General features: G+C 43.1%; 1 protein-coding gene across 1 annotated transcript; it reads right to left on the reverse strand.

Annotated features, from left to right (window-relative positions):
- Positions 1-3,046: 3,046 nt before the first annotated feature.
- SINHCAF (SIN3-HDAC complex associated factor) lies at positions 3,047-16,571 on the reverse strand. The gene is made up of 6 exons (XM_009946096.2): positions 16,556-16,571; positions 8,984-9,131; positions 6,778-6,877; positions 5,673-5,799; positions 4,094-4,244; positions 3,047-3,209 (listed from the first exon to the last, which is right to left on the reverse strand). The coding sequence occupies exons 2-6, from the start codon at positions 9,109-9,111 to the stop codon at positions 3,047-3,049; spliced, it is 669 nt and encodes a 222-aa protein (XP_009944398.1). The 5' UTR covers positions 9,112-9,131; positions 16,556-16,571.
- Positions 16,572-17,103: the final 532 nt, after the last annotated feature.

The following is a 17,103-nucleotide window of genomic DNA, read 5'->3' on the forward strand; positions in this document are numbered from 1 at the left end:
ACTGAAATGATTTCTACATGAATCTCAGGATATCATTGTGCTCAACTTAGAAGAAAATAGCCAGCCTATCAGCAGGAATAAATCAGTCTCCCCACTACGGCTCAAAACGGTCTCTTGCAACAAGCCATCATGCTTCAGGTTGCAATGTTTTCCCCATTACCAGGGAACAGTCTTATCTTCTAGACTCACTGCCATCTCCTGCCAGAGACCTTGCTCCCACGTCTGCTGGAGCTTATCCAGCTGACTACGCCTGTTGTGGGAAGAAACACTTCAGGCTCCAGCTTCAGTAGAGCAGCGCTAGTCTCTTCCACCGATCCCACTGGATCTGGAAAGGGTCATTTCCACATGCTCTCAGCACCAACCCTTTAACGCTGTTGCTTCAGCTGGCCTTCACAGAATGCCACCAAGCTAAACAGAGAGCAAGCCCTCCCGTAACACCAAATGTCAGCACCACCCCTTCCCAGTACAAGAATGCCTGACACACATGCACTGCCAAGGGAAAGCTCGGTGATTCTGCCCAGAGACAGCTGTCTATCATAATAAACATCACCTCCTTCCCTTGCTCTGCTCTTCTTTCCAAATTAAATAGGAAGAGAATTATCTCACCACCACCACCACACCCCCCCCCGCAAAAAAAAAAAAAAAAAAGAAAAAAGAGAAAAGTCTTGCAGTCTTGTTCAAATAGACACATGCGTTTCCTGGGCTGGTTGAAACACGAAGTCTTAATTAACAGAACAGATCTGAAATAAACAGAGGGGAAGCTGTTTATTTTCTAAATAAGTCTAAATTTATTCATTACCCTAGTAAAAAAAAAGTTTGGATTACAAGTGTCTGAACAGTATAAAAGTACAAAACAGGTTCCATAGATTTCTAATACATTAATACAAAGTGCATGACTACATACAGTTCATTTTGCATTACTACCAGGAATGGAAGAGGTGGGAAGGAGTAGGGGAAGCAGTTGGCGGTTGAAATCTAGCAATAAATAAATAAATACAGAAGAGATGATCCGTATCAGAGCACATCCTACCACCGATACTGCAGCCTTATGTGTACAGAATTACTGATGCTGAAAACACAAATTCAAATGAAAGCAGGTGTCTGCAAAACCAGCTAGGACTCTTGCCCAAGCCCTTATTAGACAGAGCTAACCTAGTTAAGCTGTTACACAGGCAAGTATCCATGGTATCTACGGTTGGACTCAATCTTCTTAAAAGGTGTTTTCCAACCTAAATGATTCTATTTGGTTGCAGATGAAAGCAAGGTAGGCAGCTTTGTCCTCCCTTCAGAATCTCAGAGTGTAGGTAAAACAAAGTAAGACCAATGAAAACTCTAAGCTGTAAGGCTGTGATAAGTCAAAGCCCTGTTTCCCCTGATGTTCTTCTCTCCAGAGGTTGGCTTACCCAAAGGAAAGAGGGGGGACAAAAAAGGCAAAAAAAAAGCTTTGAAGGTATTTGAGGGTAGAGGCTCCTCTTAAAACCTGCATATCTTTCCATACCTATATTTTAATTTGCTAAGCATTCCCATTTTAGGAAGTGAGATTACATGGAAATCCAGTCCTAAAGTCCTACCCACCACAGTATTATGCCAATGACTCTCACAAAAAGGAAAGTTTGTAGCAATCAATTGTAGAATATCCCGAAAGAGTAACAAAACTCCCCCCTCCCCCTGAAAACAGAAACAAACAAACAAAGAAGAATTCCCAACTTACACAAGTTAAACCTTCATAAAAGGAACATGAAGCAACTGGGAGCTAAAACTGCAGCACACTCTCCCAGGAAGCTGCTTCCACCCTACAGGCAAAGTGGAGTTTGAAGGAGTGTCACAATGGCTTGCACACGAGTTTGTCTGGGAATCCATGTGAGAAATGCTATCTTTTGTTCACGTATGCAAAGAGCTGCCTTGATTCAGTACAGCACCATTCTTTACAGAACTTTTCATATCCAGTATTCACAAAAGCATTGATCTGGCAGTTGATTAAACAAACAACCAACCAAAGCCCAAACAGAGAAGCACTGCGGGGGAAGGGTTCCAAAACAGCACTCATGAATCCGGACCCTAGGCTGCGATCAGATTATGTCCCTGGATCAGAGCCTATGATTCGGTTAGTGAGGGGTTTGGTTCTCTGTCAGGTCCAAAACCAGCAGGAAGTCTGGTCTGTGGTCACACTTCAGCTGCACTGGGCCAAAAGATAGCAGTTACTCAGCTTCGGCCATCATCTACACCCAACCTGGGCATCAAGATGTTTTCTTGGTCCATCTCTAATCACCAGTCAGTTACTACATGAAGCCCAGGGTGTCTGCTGCTGGGTTAAAACCAAGTAGCCTCCCATTTTGCTATGTTCAATTCTTAGGTAAATCTTCCTCCTTAGCTGAGGAGAGCTCTCCCACCCCTTCTGAAGGGCACTTTATGTTGGGGACTTTCTCAGGTAACTACCACTTGCAGTAGAGATGTCTGCAGTTTACTAGTCTGTGTCACATAGGAAGGATGAAGTATTTGTCTTTGTTACGTCAGTAGTATAGGGTGAGATCTCCACACCTTTAAAAAATATATATTTATATAGCTAGAGAGGTGACTTATAACATTTCTATGTATTAGTTCATCGTATTGACTCATACATGTCTAAGAATGAAATATTTTCTTGGGGATTTAAGGGAGGTTACCAACCAACTTAAAAAAAAACGCCTTACAACCGCTGCTCTTTTCAATACAGAAACATGAACTACATATACTTTAATATACAACACCCCATCCTCATATTCACTTGTGAAGCAAGAAGGGGGGGGAGGAGGGGAAAATTAGACAACCTTGCAGCAGCATTCAGCTTTGCGAAGTGTTCCATAGCATCTTAAATATTATGTACAGTCTTTCTGAAAGGATACAAACTGGCTTCAGAGTTTGTGGAATTGTAGCAGTAAAACCCAAAATAGTTCTAGGGAATAGTCTTTTGGCAGCATAGCAGGTGTCCAAAGTGAACAGTCACTTTTCTAGTATTTTTCCAGAGAATAAGAGGATCTGTATAACCTTCTGCAGCTATCCAAGGAAGTCACCACTCCTCTTGGGTGGAGATTGCTGGAGATTGTGGTCCTTCTTGTTCTGGCTTTTCAGTGGCAGACTTTTTATTGCTACAGCAAGGTTTGAAGAGATGAGTGTCTATGAGGACTTCTCCAAAACGCCCTTTGTAAATAATCCCACAGCAGACCTTTTGCCTAGAAAGAATGGCAGGGAAAGACACAGAGAGTTTGTGTGTTTAGAATATACAGAATTCACAGAAATTTAAAAAGTCAGTTTGACCCAAGACACTACTTTCCTGAGCCTCCAGCTCAGAGGATAGGAGAGAAAAGGCTGCTCAGAAAGAGAAAACAAGTCTGTGTCCAAATCCGCAACATCACTTTGGGGGGGAGGAAAAAAAAAAAAGAAAAAGAAAAAAGCCACCCCAAAGCCATGTCTACACAAAACTAAGTCTCACATTTTGCTTCCCAGGGAAGTTTCAGATACACAATTATCTGGGCTAACTAACCTTGACTACAATGCACTTGCAAACACTATTTGAGAGGAGGCAGCAAAGTCACAACAATTTCAATAGAGCGATTAGCTAAACAAGGGATTACCATGTCACAACAGGCAATAAAAGATAACAAGTTCATCAGCTCCCAGAAAATCTTGTTTTCCTCCCGCTCCAGATTTTTTTTTTATTATTTTTAAAATGACTACCATCACAGGTCAACCAAATTAAATGCTGTGTTTTGCTGGCAAGCTGAGAGCACTATTGTACTTGGTAACACATCATGTCTACAGAGAGCAGTTTTAAGACAAGATAATGACAGTCAGAGTATTATGTGTTACTCCCAAAACCATGAAAATATTTTCCAGCAACTGTACTAGTATTTAGGGAACTAGAGGGACATAGGGGAAAGGTCTTGACATTTCTTCCCAAAGACAGACAGACACTGTATAATACTCTGGGACTTAAATTATATCCTTAAAACAAAGTAAGTTCATCAACAGCAAATTCCTGAAGAAGCAGAATCAAGCACTCTGTACGGGAAGTGAATTACTACCTGCACAGAGCACATATTCTGTTGCTTTTTACCTTTTCCAATACGTGAGATCTAAAAAGGAGAAAACTGGTGTTCTGCTGGACCCAGCGCTCATCTCTGTGTCAGAGCCATCATCAGACTGGTTACTGTAACAGGGTGACTGAGCTGGGGAGGCACTCGAAGTGGTGCTGTGGGCATCAGAATCTGTAGGGGAAAGAATAAATGCAAGAATCAGGACATGCATCCAACAATTTACCCTTTTCCTGACTTGGAAAAGGTTGTATGCCAACTGGGAACAAAGAAACATGACTTTTTTTAATTAACAAGAAAAAACCTGACAACAACCTGTTTTTCGCTTGCCCCTGCTGATTTCAGTAGAGAGACTATCTATCAGCATTTGGGAGACAGACCTCAGAACTGGAGAGCATCCTTGTATATGAGGGACTGGAAAGAGGTTCAGGATCAGGCTTCAGTTCCTGGCTCTCAAACATAGCCTGTGCAGGCCATGTTTTGGACAAGATCCTAGTGCTGCTCTGGAATCACTAGAAGATACTTGAAGATGATGGGGATCTGTGCTTCAGATGATAGTATTTCCTTTCTCACTGTGAATCTTTCTTACCCATTCAGTTTAAGTCTTGCAAAGCTCTTCTCGTTAGTGCGGTGGGTTAGGTACTATTGAGCTTTTGCTGGATTGAGACTACAAACTCGGTGCAGGTGCACACCTTAACAAAGGGTCTACTGGCCTACCTTTTAGTTATCTCTAGCACCTACAGTAACACAATTAGATTAACAAGAGCATGTTGAATGAAGAGGTACAAGTTCTTTGGGTCAGGGCCTTTACTGATTCTTTGGAGAGTTTTTCCCTCAGGCCAGGTAGAATAAGTGAAGATAGAAGACCAAGTGAGCAACAGTTAAGAAGCTGGAAGGTTTGTTTGGAGGAAAAGCCTAAAGTAGTGACATATATGTAAGAGCACACTGGCGGATGGCTTTGTTGGAAATCTATGAATCCAAATCCATTTGAAGTGTCTAAGTGCTAGTGGAAAGAAATCACTGAGACTGGCAGAGGAAAGGAAGGAATGTAAGGAAAGATGCAAGGAAACTATATAGTTTAAATTCCATGGTAGGAATTTAAAGGCGGGGCAGGGAAATCTAGGCTAAACAGCCAGCCTGGGTTCAAAACATGTATGGAAGAAAAAGACTGACAGCATTATCAACATAACAGTGCTTCTTGGGAAGAGAGCTGAAAAACGGCCACAGCACATTTCTGAGATCAGGAGGAAACCTCTTCCAACTTTAGTTTCAATGAGGGTCTTGCCCAAGAAGTTCTTTCTAGAGACATGTCATTTAAGCATGGGACACAAGCTACAATTGCTTACACTTTCAAGCCAGGTTCCCCACTCTCCCTCGCTGCTTCCCCACCTCTGTCTCACAGCCCACCCTGCACACAAGCTCTTCCTCCTCATTCCATCCCCTCTCCAAGCTCTCAGAGGACGACAGGTTGTGAAAACATGGAGCGCCCAAATGTGCTGGCACACAACTGAATCTAGATGGTGATTCAGCTTGGCCAGTTAACAGTAAGCTATGTTAGGGGAGGCCAACGTTTATTGCCAAAATCTCTTTGGATCCACTTACTGTGCCGCTTGAATTCCTTTTGCAGTTTGCTGATTTGATTGCTCTTTATTCTGCTTCCAGACAGAGTTTTCATTTTCTTTGGTTTCAGTGTTGTTTTAAGACTGGGTCCAGCCCTGGCATCTACCACCTAGAACACAGAAAATACATGCATAATACTTCTGCATCATGCCCAGACACTGCCCTAGCCAAGCAATCTGCACTGACTTCGCTGAAGGTGTTCAAAACCAATTTAGCTAAACCAAGGCAGTTCTGTGCACTGACAGTCTTATGTTTCATTTAGATCTGGTTTGCAAGAGGCCGAGGCTGCAGGAAAATGCAGCAAAATAGTTTAAAAAGCACGTTCAGTTCAACTTTTGCCTTCTTCCTATTTTTGACAAATTTAGTTTAGTAGACAACAGTTGTTTAAGCCAAGACAAGTTCAGTTCAAAGTGTCTGCCAAGCATTTGCCTTGGAGTTTTGTGTTGGTTTTTTTTTTTTTTTTTTTAAAAAATCATCAATTTAATTTCTGAATAAAGCTAGTGGTAGCAATAACCATAGCTCTGGCTCCCATTACCATCAAGGCTTCCTGAATAAAGATTATAACATACACAAAGAATCCTGATCATCTTCCCAGCCCTAGGCCCAAACTGAATTAGATATATCAAAACAAAAAATACAAGTGGGAATAGCTGTGAGATATTAGTCATTGTAATTATCTGACTAAATGACATTGATTTATGTGTTGCTTGAGCAAGTCACCTTGCTTGTTACTATTAAAAAAAAAGGCACGACCAATTTTGGGTAGAGGCCAAATTTGAAACGTTTTGAGTGTCACAAGAGACTTCTGGACAAAGTTATGAGCTTGTGAAAACAAGGAATTACAAGGTAAGTTAGTCTGTGACTCCATCCTGCGCTTGCATAATCACCATTTGTACATAAGCCAAAGACAGATAAGAACCATGTAACAGGAAATACTCCAAGAAGGAGTTAAGAGATGCTGGGGCTGGGAAGGGAGTGGGGGGGCAATAGCAAACCCCCAATCCTTGCCAGTACCTCCCCTCTCTAGCAGGATGGACCAAGGCAGAGATGAGTTAGTTTTGGGGTGGAGAAGAAATAAATGACTAACGTGATTCCAGTTTTTTTTGGATCCTGCTGGCAATTTTTTCCATCTTTTCACCAAAAGGACACAGGCATTACAAATATCTCCTGAGCGGGCCTCATGGAGCCTGGTAAAAACAAAAGTAAAAAAATCACTTGACAACAGTTAATAAAAGCACCCCCCTACTTGGTAACAGCAAGAAGCATGAAAATTGATGGAAAAAGAAGGGTTCTCAAGTTCTGTTTTTCAGGCACTATAATTCATCTGGGATGGTCAAACATTGTCACTTAAAGACCAGGTCTCACTTTCAGAAAGCACTCCTCCATATAGAAACAAAAGGTGTTGTAAACCGCCTCCAGAGGGGCACTAAAAAAAACCAGTCCCATCACCTTCAGTTGTTTTTTTCTAAGAAAACCCCAACAACAAAAAAACCTGACCAAACAAAAAACAACACACTGTTGACCACCGTCTTGGTTGGTTCGATTGGAGAAGGAGGGAGGAGGAATAATCACATTCCTTGAATGTACATCTGGAAACCAACCTCACAGATCTGACAAAAGCTTATTCAGCTCTTAACTTTCTCACAGACCTTCAAGGATGAGTAACAAATACCACCTAACACACTCCCACATATGCGTAGGACAGGGTTTCAGAAACAGCAGTCACTGGAATAACAGCAATACTCATTCCCTTTAACAAGCTTTCTTCAGAAATCATCTCTACTGCTAATCCACTCTAAAAGAAATAAAGAGGAGATACACCGTAGAATTTTTCAGCTACTTAAATGGGAAGACTTTGAAGCATTTTTAGATGAATGGGGCAGGCTCAGATAAGCCATTATTTGCTCAGTGTAAAGACTGCATTTTTACCTCGGCAAACATATTTCAGATAGCACAAGACCAAAGGCCCTGGTACACCGCAAGCTTCTTTACTGCAGTTAGCAGAAAAAAAAAAAACAAACACAAAACCCACCCAACCCAAAAAAGCCCCAAAACAAAACAAAAAGCAAGCAATGGGTCTTCACACCATCTTTCCACTGCCAAGCACAGTAGTCAAGAAACATGATAAGGAAAATTGGGAGCACCAGATTTATTACAATCCATGGTAAATACAAAGCACTATAAATCTGTACAGGAAAGGAGTGTTTCTAGAAAAAGGGAGGGAGAGGGAAATATTTCTGAAGATTGCAAAGATTTACACATGAAGTTAAGCACTTGAGACAAGAGTAACAATACTGTTATGTGTATATACAGTTTTTAATACAATGCATGAAAGTTCCACTTGGGCCTAAGATTTTGATGAGAAGTAATCCAACAAGACTATAAAGAAAAAGCAGACAATATCTATCAACAACACAGACTTTTTCCAGGGGAAATCATTTCACAGAAAGCTACAGCATAAACAGGAGACATTCTTATTGCCCAAGAAAAAAAATTCAAAATAAACGAAGTAAAAAACAATTATGAGCTATCACAAAAGAATTTGCTTTGCTGACAATTCAGGGACACAAATTTATACAGAATTTCAAAGTTTTCTGAAAGTATTTCAAAAACATTAAAAGGTCACAGCTGGTACAAGAAATCACTGGAATTTATAGTTTTGCTTACCAATGCGTTCAAGTAACATTACATGCAACATTACCTAATTGGAAAGCTAATTACTTTATGCTCTCTCTCCATCAGAATGGGTTTCCAATGAGAAGTTTTAGTAACACGTTGATATGCCCTCTTTGAACACAGGCACCAATACCTGAAACAGGGTAGTCTGCATAAACCCTGCTGAACCTACTCATCAAGTTTTGTCTAACACTCTTGAATCTTCAGAGCCACAGAAAACCTCTGTGAACATGTGCTGTCTACCATCTTGTGTGGGCATTCACACCTCTAAGGATCAAGAGCAAAACACAGTCTGAGAGGGGTGTAAATCCCTGCATGTGCAGTGAGGTGGGAGAGGCACAAGCCTGACCCTTCACTGTTATGAACTACAGCAGCTTTCCATCAGCAGCAACAGCACAGTGACAACCAAACAGTACCATACACAGCAGCAGAGGATCCAGCCCCTCCTGGCCTGACCAGGAAAGTTGTGAGTAAGCTGAAGCCAGCCTTCCCCCACCACCCACCTCTGCTAACATAACCTTCCAGTCTTCCAGAGCAAGGGGGACAGCACGTCAGGTTCATGGCTTGGAGATCAACACCACGACTAACCACGATGTTGACTAAAGAAAGACTCTTACCCAAAACAATTCTGGAAATCCTTTTCATAACGTTTGCTGTCAGTGAAACGAGAACTGGAAGACTTAGCTCTGCAAATACAGCAGCCCTCTATACTCCGATACATCTTCGGTTTGTGAAAGCCAAACATCTTTTCCTCCCAGCTGTAGCCTGTGAAAACAAACATGAGCTGGTGTTACTTATCACTGTTAGATACCAAAAGAAAAGCCTGGGCAATTCACTGGGCAAACCAAACGTAAATTATAATTATGGATGGGAACCTGCTAGATTAGGCCACAGCTTTATCCTGCATTGCCTTAGAAGAGCAGATGCACCTAGAATGCAGTGTCTTAAAAAAACCCAACCAACAACAGCTGGAATATTAAGCAATCCCCAGCAGGACTTGTGACAAGCTCATTTACTGCACAACTCTACTCTAAGGGCACATCTACAACAGCACAACCCAGAGGTGTGAATGCAGCTGAGTTGGCTAATGAAAGTCTGATGTATGTGGCAAAACAAGCTGCAGGACAAGCCATGTGAACCTGCCCAAGCCCCTGGAGAAGTAGTTGGCAGCTGAACCCCGGGTCACTGGAACTACCTCATCATCATCACCGGTATTTGTTGGCAACATCCCTGCCAAACTTTGTTGAAAGTGAGTAGGAGTCATTTTAAATGAGCTGCAGTCATACCTCCAGGCTGTAGGGCAGACATACCTGAAAAGCCGCTCTAAAAACAGCAGGGTGGAGTCCCACCCAGTCCTCAATGGCCATGTCTGCACGGCAGAAGCCAGGAGCACTTCTCGATTCTCAGGCCTGGGTGAGCATCCCAGCCACATCCCAGCTCCGTGTCAGCACAGGCTCAGTTCTCACCCTCCTGCCTTCCCCACCCTCCTTTCCATGGGAAGGAAACCTAGCAAGAAAAGGGCCGGTGAGCAGGACCCTGGGGCACATTTCAGCATGTGCCTACCACGCATCCCAGCCACAGCCAATGACACTGGAGCAAGAGGTGCTCCATTTACAAGGAAGTAGTTTCTTCTTAACAACCAGCTCTGCAAACTCAGTGCTGGCTCAGAAATCCAAAGGCCGTGCTGCTCTTAGGGTCTGCCTATCCTTTTCAGTACACCTGGGCTGGGATTTGCTATCAGAGCAGGTAATATACAGTGGAGGTGTTTTCCAGGCAGAAACTTTTAAAAGTTAGTTACAAGTGGATTTACTGCAGTCACCATGACAAAGACCCCTTCAGAAACACACAATGTCCTCACCACCAAATCAGTTCTCCCCAGGCACCAGTTACTCCCCAGTGCAGACTCCTGGTTAGGCACAGTCTGACACAGCATGAGAAGCTGTCAAACAGAGCTCCCACAGCTCTTCAAAAAACCAAACCAACAACTGAACAAAGCTGGTGCTTTCTTGGCGCTGGGCCTGGATACACGGCAAGTCCTCACAGGCCACACAGTATCTGTCTTGTAACACAGGCAGGGACCGTTCCAAGATGTTCTCTTTTAAACAGACCACGGTGCAAGCTTTGCCTCAACCACCTGCTGCAGGGAGCCAGCAGCCACCTCTGCTGCTTATCACACAGTAACTGCTCAAAGAGGGGACAGGCCACCGCCTGCAAGAAGCTCCAAGAGAATAAGCTCCCACTGCTGAGAACTTCCATCATAGAATCACAGAACAGTTTTGGTTGGAAGGGACCTTTAAAGGCCATCTAGTCCAACCCCCCTGCAATGAGCAGGGACATCTTCCACTAGACCAGGTTGCTCAGAGCCCCTTCCAACCTGGCTGTGAATGTTTCCAGGGATAGGGCTTCTACCACCTCTCTGGGCAGCCTGTTCCAGTGTTTCACCACACTCAGTGTAAAAAATTTCTTCCTTATACCCAGTCTAAATCTACCCTCCTTTAGTTTAAAACCATTGCTCCCTCTGCTTTTAAAAAATTAAAATTAGATGGAGCCACGCAAATACCACAAGATTTCCCCCTCTTCCCTTAACAAAAGACCAAATCATTATATTCTTGTAAAAGCTAACAGAAAGTTACCTCTCCTCCCCACAAATACTACTCAAAAATCCAGTAGCTCAGGCAGGACTTTCAGGAAAGCAGCATCTCCATCACTTGTGGGCAAGTCTGGTAAGAGGGAACTCCCAGTCACTTCTCACTCCCAGGAACTGCCAAGTCCCAGCAACCCAACTTGGGTTACTGGTGAATGTATGTGGCATAGGGATCAGTCCCCAGATCTTCCACCTGCAGGAAGGTAAAGGACGTAATTCTAATATCCTCCAGAAGGACAGAGAAAATTAACCTGAAATCTTCAGTCTACAGTGCCAAGACTTGCCACATCATTACACCAATAAAGTAATTTGAAAAGCAGGTTCAGGTGAGGTCGAGAATACGCTTCCACAAAACAACCACACCTAGCATCATGCTTACCTTACTGACAGACAGAGATCACATGTGAGGGGAAAAAGATCCCGCACATTTTTGCAGGACCACAGCCAAAGCTAGTGAACCACCCAGGCCTAGTCACTCCTCCACACAGAGATGAAAATATATCCCCCCCCCGCCACCCCACCCCTGAGGGGAAGATCAGAGCATGGCAGCGCTGCAAAATAAATGCAGAAGGTTCCCAGGCTCCTGAGAACAACCGAAAAGCAAAATTTTATCTAATATTGTTGATTAATACTCTTACACAAAATCCATTAAGGAACCCACATCCAGCTGAAAATGTCCATGTTTACATTTCAGTCTAGCATACTGTAATACAAGGCCACTTGGTGTCCACTGAGGTTGTGTCTCCTTGCAATTACTACTGCACAAACATGTAGAAAGACACAAGTCGACTCTCCAAAATGCTTGTCTTGACCTAACCCCTTACAGAGCCTGTTGATGGCAAGGGACTTGTGCAAGCTGAATGCTAAGGAGATCCTCCAGGCTCAAGAGAGAGATGGAAGGGATAGGTCTTTCCTTCCCTCCTGTCCCAACTCATACTGGCTGCCACAGGCTTGAACCGCTGTATTGCTTTCTTCTTTGTGCATATTTGCAGCACAAGGTGCTCACCTAAGGGTAGGTTCTCCCAAGGATGACTTGTGCAAATATCCAGCAAAGTCACCCCAAATCCTGCCAGGCTTCTGAGGAGATTCAATATTCACACATTATTGGCCTGGAGGCCAGGAGCAGCTGCAGTTAAGTGAAAGAAGGTATCCCACTAGTGACCTGCTGAACGGGCTTGTTAAGGGATGGTTAGACTTGGAACTACTCTGTGCTTCTGCTCAGGTATGTTTTCAGGGACATGTAGCAAATGAATGCATAGACAAATCAGGTTAGTAACCTAGGACTGTCAAGACAAACAACAGAGTGTCTAGGCAAACACTGAAGAATATGTATTTTGTTTCTTAGCATCCAATGTGCTACTTCAAGAGACAGTCTCTTGAAGATGCTGTGTTTAAAAAGCCTCTGGAGATCCAACAGCACACTCACTTGGGAATTTTCAACTACCAAACAGCAATTTTACATTTTGACCACCCCAACCTTAAGTCCATGGTCTGGTGTTTTTGTGTAGAAAGTCAAACACTAACTGCAGACACATGGTTCATCAGTGCTGCAAAACTTAAGCAGTAATTACATCTTGACTGTTACAGGGCAAGACAGAACTGCTATCAACAATGTGATTCACTCTCTAACCTGGTTTCTGCCAGAAATCCAGATGCTGATGAGATGATCTCTGTCACCAGCTGGTATTTATACTACAGTAGAACAAAATGCGTATTTTACAATTAATTCTCTGGCAAAGACTGGCATCAGACACATATTCTCAAAATATTTTGTTTTGCATTGTTGCTGCCACTCTCACAGGAGCAGCCTTTCAACGCCATCTTTCAATACAAGGGAAACTAGTGCCATCTGTTTCCCACTTGATGAATGGTCAGCAACGGTATTACCATATATCATGCCTGAATGGGGAAGAGCTAGTAGCAAAACCACAAGTAAAACAAATTTCTCTGACAACTGCATCGAAGCGCAGTTATAAATGGAAGGCGTCAGTTCAGTTACACATTTAATCCTAAACAGTTGCCATTTGACCATTATACACTAAATATTCTGTCAGCTGGAGAGCTTAATAGCCAATGTGTACTCACAAGTACATATGACTGTGCCCTTTAAAAGCTTTAACTTGAAAGCTTTGCAATTTAGAGCTCAAATTAGAATCAGGGAGTTAACACTGCCAGCTCCGTAACACCTGAATATTAGCCATGGAAGTTTAACCACGTGAAAATTGGGACAGATAAAAAGATTTCAAGGAGGAATGAAGTAACTTCCATCAAAGTTAAAAAGCATTACAGAAGTTAATTTTGCCAAATTTAGGCATATTATTTATATTATTTAAACATATTATTTGCCAAATTTAAGCATGTTATTAAACGTAAAGCCTTTTAACTCAGCAGTTGCACAGAAGCGAAAGGAACAGCTCACCAGCAAAGAATCAGAAATGCTAGTGGAGCGTATTTGTCATTCTGCAGAAACAGATTTACCTGCACTAGTTGGGGAGCTGTACTCCCCTAAATCAGGGGAGAAGTGGTTGTTGTCCTCCTCCTCCCTGGTCTCCTTGCAAGAGTATAAGTTGTTATTCCCCCAAGTTCTGCTTTAAACAACAACTTGGATGGACTCCCATCCCTCTGCCCTCTCACTTTTGGAAAAGCAGCATCAAAAATAAGAGACTTGTCTTCCAAAACAAAGTTGGAGTCAAGCAGAGAACAGTAAAGTAGGTGAGGAATAAAAAAACCCCACACACCCTGCTTATTACATTTCTGAAAGGCCGGTACAAAAAGTGGCATGCATCATATACGTGTGTGAAAATGGTTTCGTGCTTTCGTTACCTGTCAGGACTAGAATCCGATGCTTAGTTTTCTTTGCAAAATTTAATTTGATGATCTAAATTAAAAGGAGGGATTGCTTCAGAGGCTCATTAAGTTTTGAAGTTAGGGAAGAACTTCTGAACTCTTTCAGTTTTTAAAATAAGAAAAGCTGAGCCACTTTCATTTGCTTTTCCAGATTCCTTCTGCATTCTTTCTGATCAGCCAAGAAGAATGAAAACCCTTTATAACAGAAAGGAAGGAATTCCTAGAAGGCAGGCTTGTCTCCTTTTGTAACATAATTATCAGGCCAGTCGGAAGGAACATGCTCACCTGCTCCTTGCAAAGCTGAGAGAAACATTCCCTGGGGTTATGGGAGAGCAGAGGGATGCCAGTCCAACTACTCAATACCTTCCTCTCTTCCCATTCCCCTCACTCTGGCCCTGGATCATTCACCCTTTGTGCAACCCAAAACTGCCAGTACATGGTCAGAGAGGAGAAGAACCCCTGCAAATATTTCCTTTTCTGTGTACAAAACAGCCTTGGCACAGCCTCCCTGAAGTTGGGAAAAATACGATCTGCCTGCATATGCTGATGCAGCCGGTTTCTGTCAGCAAGAATCTCACAATGCTCATGTCTACAGCATTTCACTAGAACTAAGAAACATAGCCAAAACGGTGCGATATTTTTCTTTTAAGGGAAAAGAAACAGATGCCTTAATATAGAAAGAATATACGTGCTCTGGCTTTTACATCTGCAAGTGCATACACCCAGGCACATGCACACACACGAAAAATGCTTCCAGAGCTGTCTACGGCGCCAGAAGCAGAGTTGCTCGTCTCGCTAATAAATTCTTGGGCCTGTCCCTCTGCTGAAATAAACTGCAATACCTCTACTGAAAAAATTAACTGCAGGACAGAGAACTGTACATCAACAGAGGAGCTGATCTATATCAGAGACTCAATGTAAACATACCTCCCCCCTGTGTTTACTGCAAAAAGAAACTTTGGAACAGAAGTTAAAATTGGACCCCAGAAAACCATATTTTAACATCCATAAAGCCAGAACGCCCCAAGGACATAAGAGACTGAGCTAATTGGAGTCACCTGAAAATGCAACTTCAGTGTTCGCAAAAACTTTTACACTGTTCTCTGTCCTTGGAGCTCAAACCAGAGTGACTTAATTTCCAACAACCATAATCTTAGAACTGTGCATACTGTACACTCTTCCCTATATCCTCAGATTTTCCTTCCACTTCCCTTCCTCTCTCCACCCAAAACTTTACTTAGAAGAAAGCTGTATTTGGCCACTACAGCCCAGACACATCTGAATGAAACAGCATCCTGTGGAGTTTTCACTTGATGAGCAGAGCAAAACCAGGAAAAGGTCAAAACTACATCTTCAGGAATCTTTGCCAAAATAAGAAACTTTTTTGCCAGTGGTTGTCCGCAGCAGCTACCGTTGTGTGCTCAGTGCGGCAGTGAAATCTTCGCACACCAGACGCAACTGGCAACAACTACCAAGCACATACCAAAAGTCAAACTGGGTATTTCTTTCCCATGTTTGAGCTTCAACAGCATCCTGGCTGCGCCACAAGCTGTTCTGAGTCAAGTTTTCAGAAGCAGTCAAGTCACAAAGGAGCCTACTTACCTGCTGACCTGCAGTTGGAAATAAGCAACTAACACGTTTAGAGAAGTGAAAGGCTAAGCCACTTGGGTGTTCCTCTAAATTGCCATGAGGTTAGTGCTCCAGAGGGGATAGGCCAAAGCATGAAAACAGTAATCAGTAAGATCTGCGGGTGGGGGGAGAAGAAAAAAATCCCAAACCTGTCCCACCTGCAGACTTTCCACCTTGAAAGATGACTTCCTCCCCCAGCCCAAAACTCCTATTGCATCTATTGCATAACTAACACCATGCTCAGCCTGATCAAGAGCCCTGCAAGGGAAACCTGGGACATTCTCAAGCATGTGCTGGAGTTCAGTCTGCAATGCTTATCTGAGTGCAGTCACTGCTGCTGTTACAATGCTGTCTGCAACCACCTGCTACTGAGAAAGCAGCACAGACACTTGAGATCATGAGGCACTGAACAGTTTTGATTTGTTTTTTTTTTTTTAAAGAGGGTAACATACCTGATGGGGACTCAAACAGAAGTGGTAGTAATTGTTTGGCAGAATAGCTGAAGTGACTTTATTAAAAAGGATCCACTTACATGTCTAAGTAATATTACTGGTCATTTCACTTGGACTTTGGACTGAGCGTGTTCTACAGAAATGCAAAGGCTGGAGTCATGAAATGGAGTCCCACCCGTTTTTTCTGCTTAACCACCCAGCTTTCAAGCCCCAGCTCACTAGCTGCTTCTCTCTGTTAAAAAGCAAGTGCTACAAGGGGTGCAAGTCTAAAAGGGAAGTTGGTTGTCAAGTGGGACTGTGCACGTGGTTCATCTCGTTATGAAAGAGGTACAAAGCATCAGGTGTTACGAATCAATGCAACACAGAGAGGTGGGTGACACAAAGAGCTGCTCGGTATGAGTAAGACAACAAACCGTCACAGTTTTAATGTTTATTTTTAACCAGTGTGAGTTTATCAGCTCTTTTAACATCTTTCTTCTACTAAGAAGTCAGTGATGTCCTCTTTTTAAAGGAAAGACTGCAAATGTAGGCAATTAGCAACTCTCTGAGAATCTCTGGGCTGGAAGAGAAGCAAGGAGGAATTTTTCCCAGAGGCTCTGGCACTCAATCCCACCTACTTTCAGTGGGAGCTGGATGCTGGGTGCCTGTGGGTGTGTTTGAAAAAATCCCACGACTTGTTACTTGCCAATTCTCCACCACGGACTACAGATTCCAAGGAACCTGGAATTCACCTGGGTGCCAAATGAGTTCAGTGTCCAATGGTGCCAGCAGAAAGGCCTCCAGTTCACTGTCTGCCCCTATGCTGCAGAGTTCGTGCCATCTTTTTCTCTTTATTTAAAAAAAGCTGTAAACTACCCAGTGAATCTAGCTATGTGCATACTGGGGAGAAGAGGGTTTCCACAGCACGTGCCCTGCACACGGCTTACAGAAACACTCTCACCTTTGGAAGCAAGCACACAGCAGGAAAGGGGTTTGCTGAGGCACCGTCACCCTCCTGGCTTGCCCTTGTAAAAGGGTTAAACAGATGTCCCCATGGCTGTCAGCCTACCAACTTCCACCAGCGCCAAATTAAAATGGAAAATGAAAAAGAGAGCATTACAGTTAGGTTGTGCTCAAGCATGTCGCTCAGCCTCCACCACAAACACAATGCTGTTGAAGCTCTGGG

The sequence above is a fragment of the Leptosomus discolor genome, chromosome 1 (genome assembly GCF_034619465.1).
Source record: "Leptosomus discolor isolate bLepDis1 chromosome 1, bLepDis1.hap2, whole genome shotgun sequence".
In the NCBI taxonomy this organism is placed as follows: domain Eukaryota; kingdom Metazoa; phylum Chordata; class Aves; order Leptosomiformes; family Leptosomidae; genus Leptosomus; species Leptosomus discolor.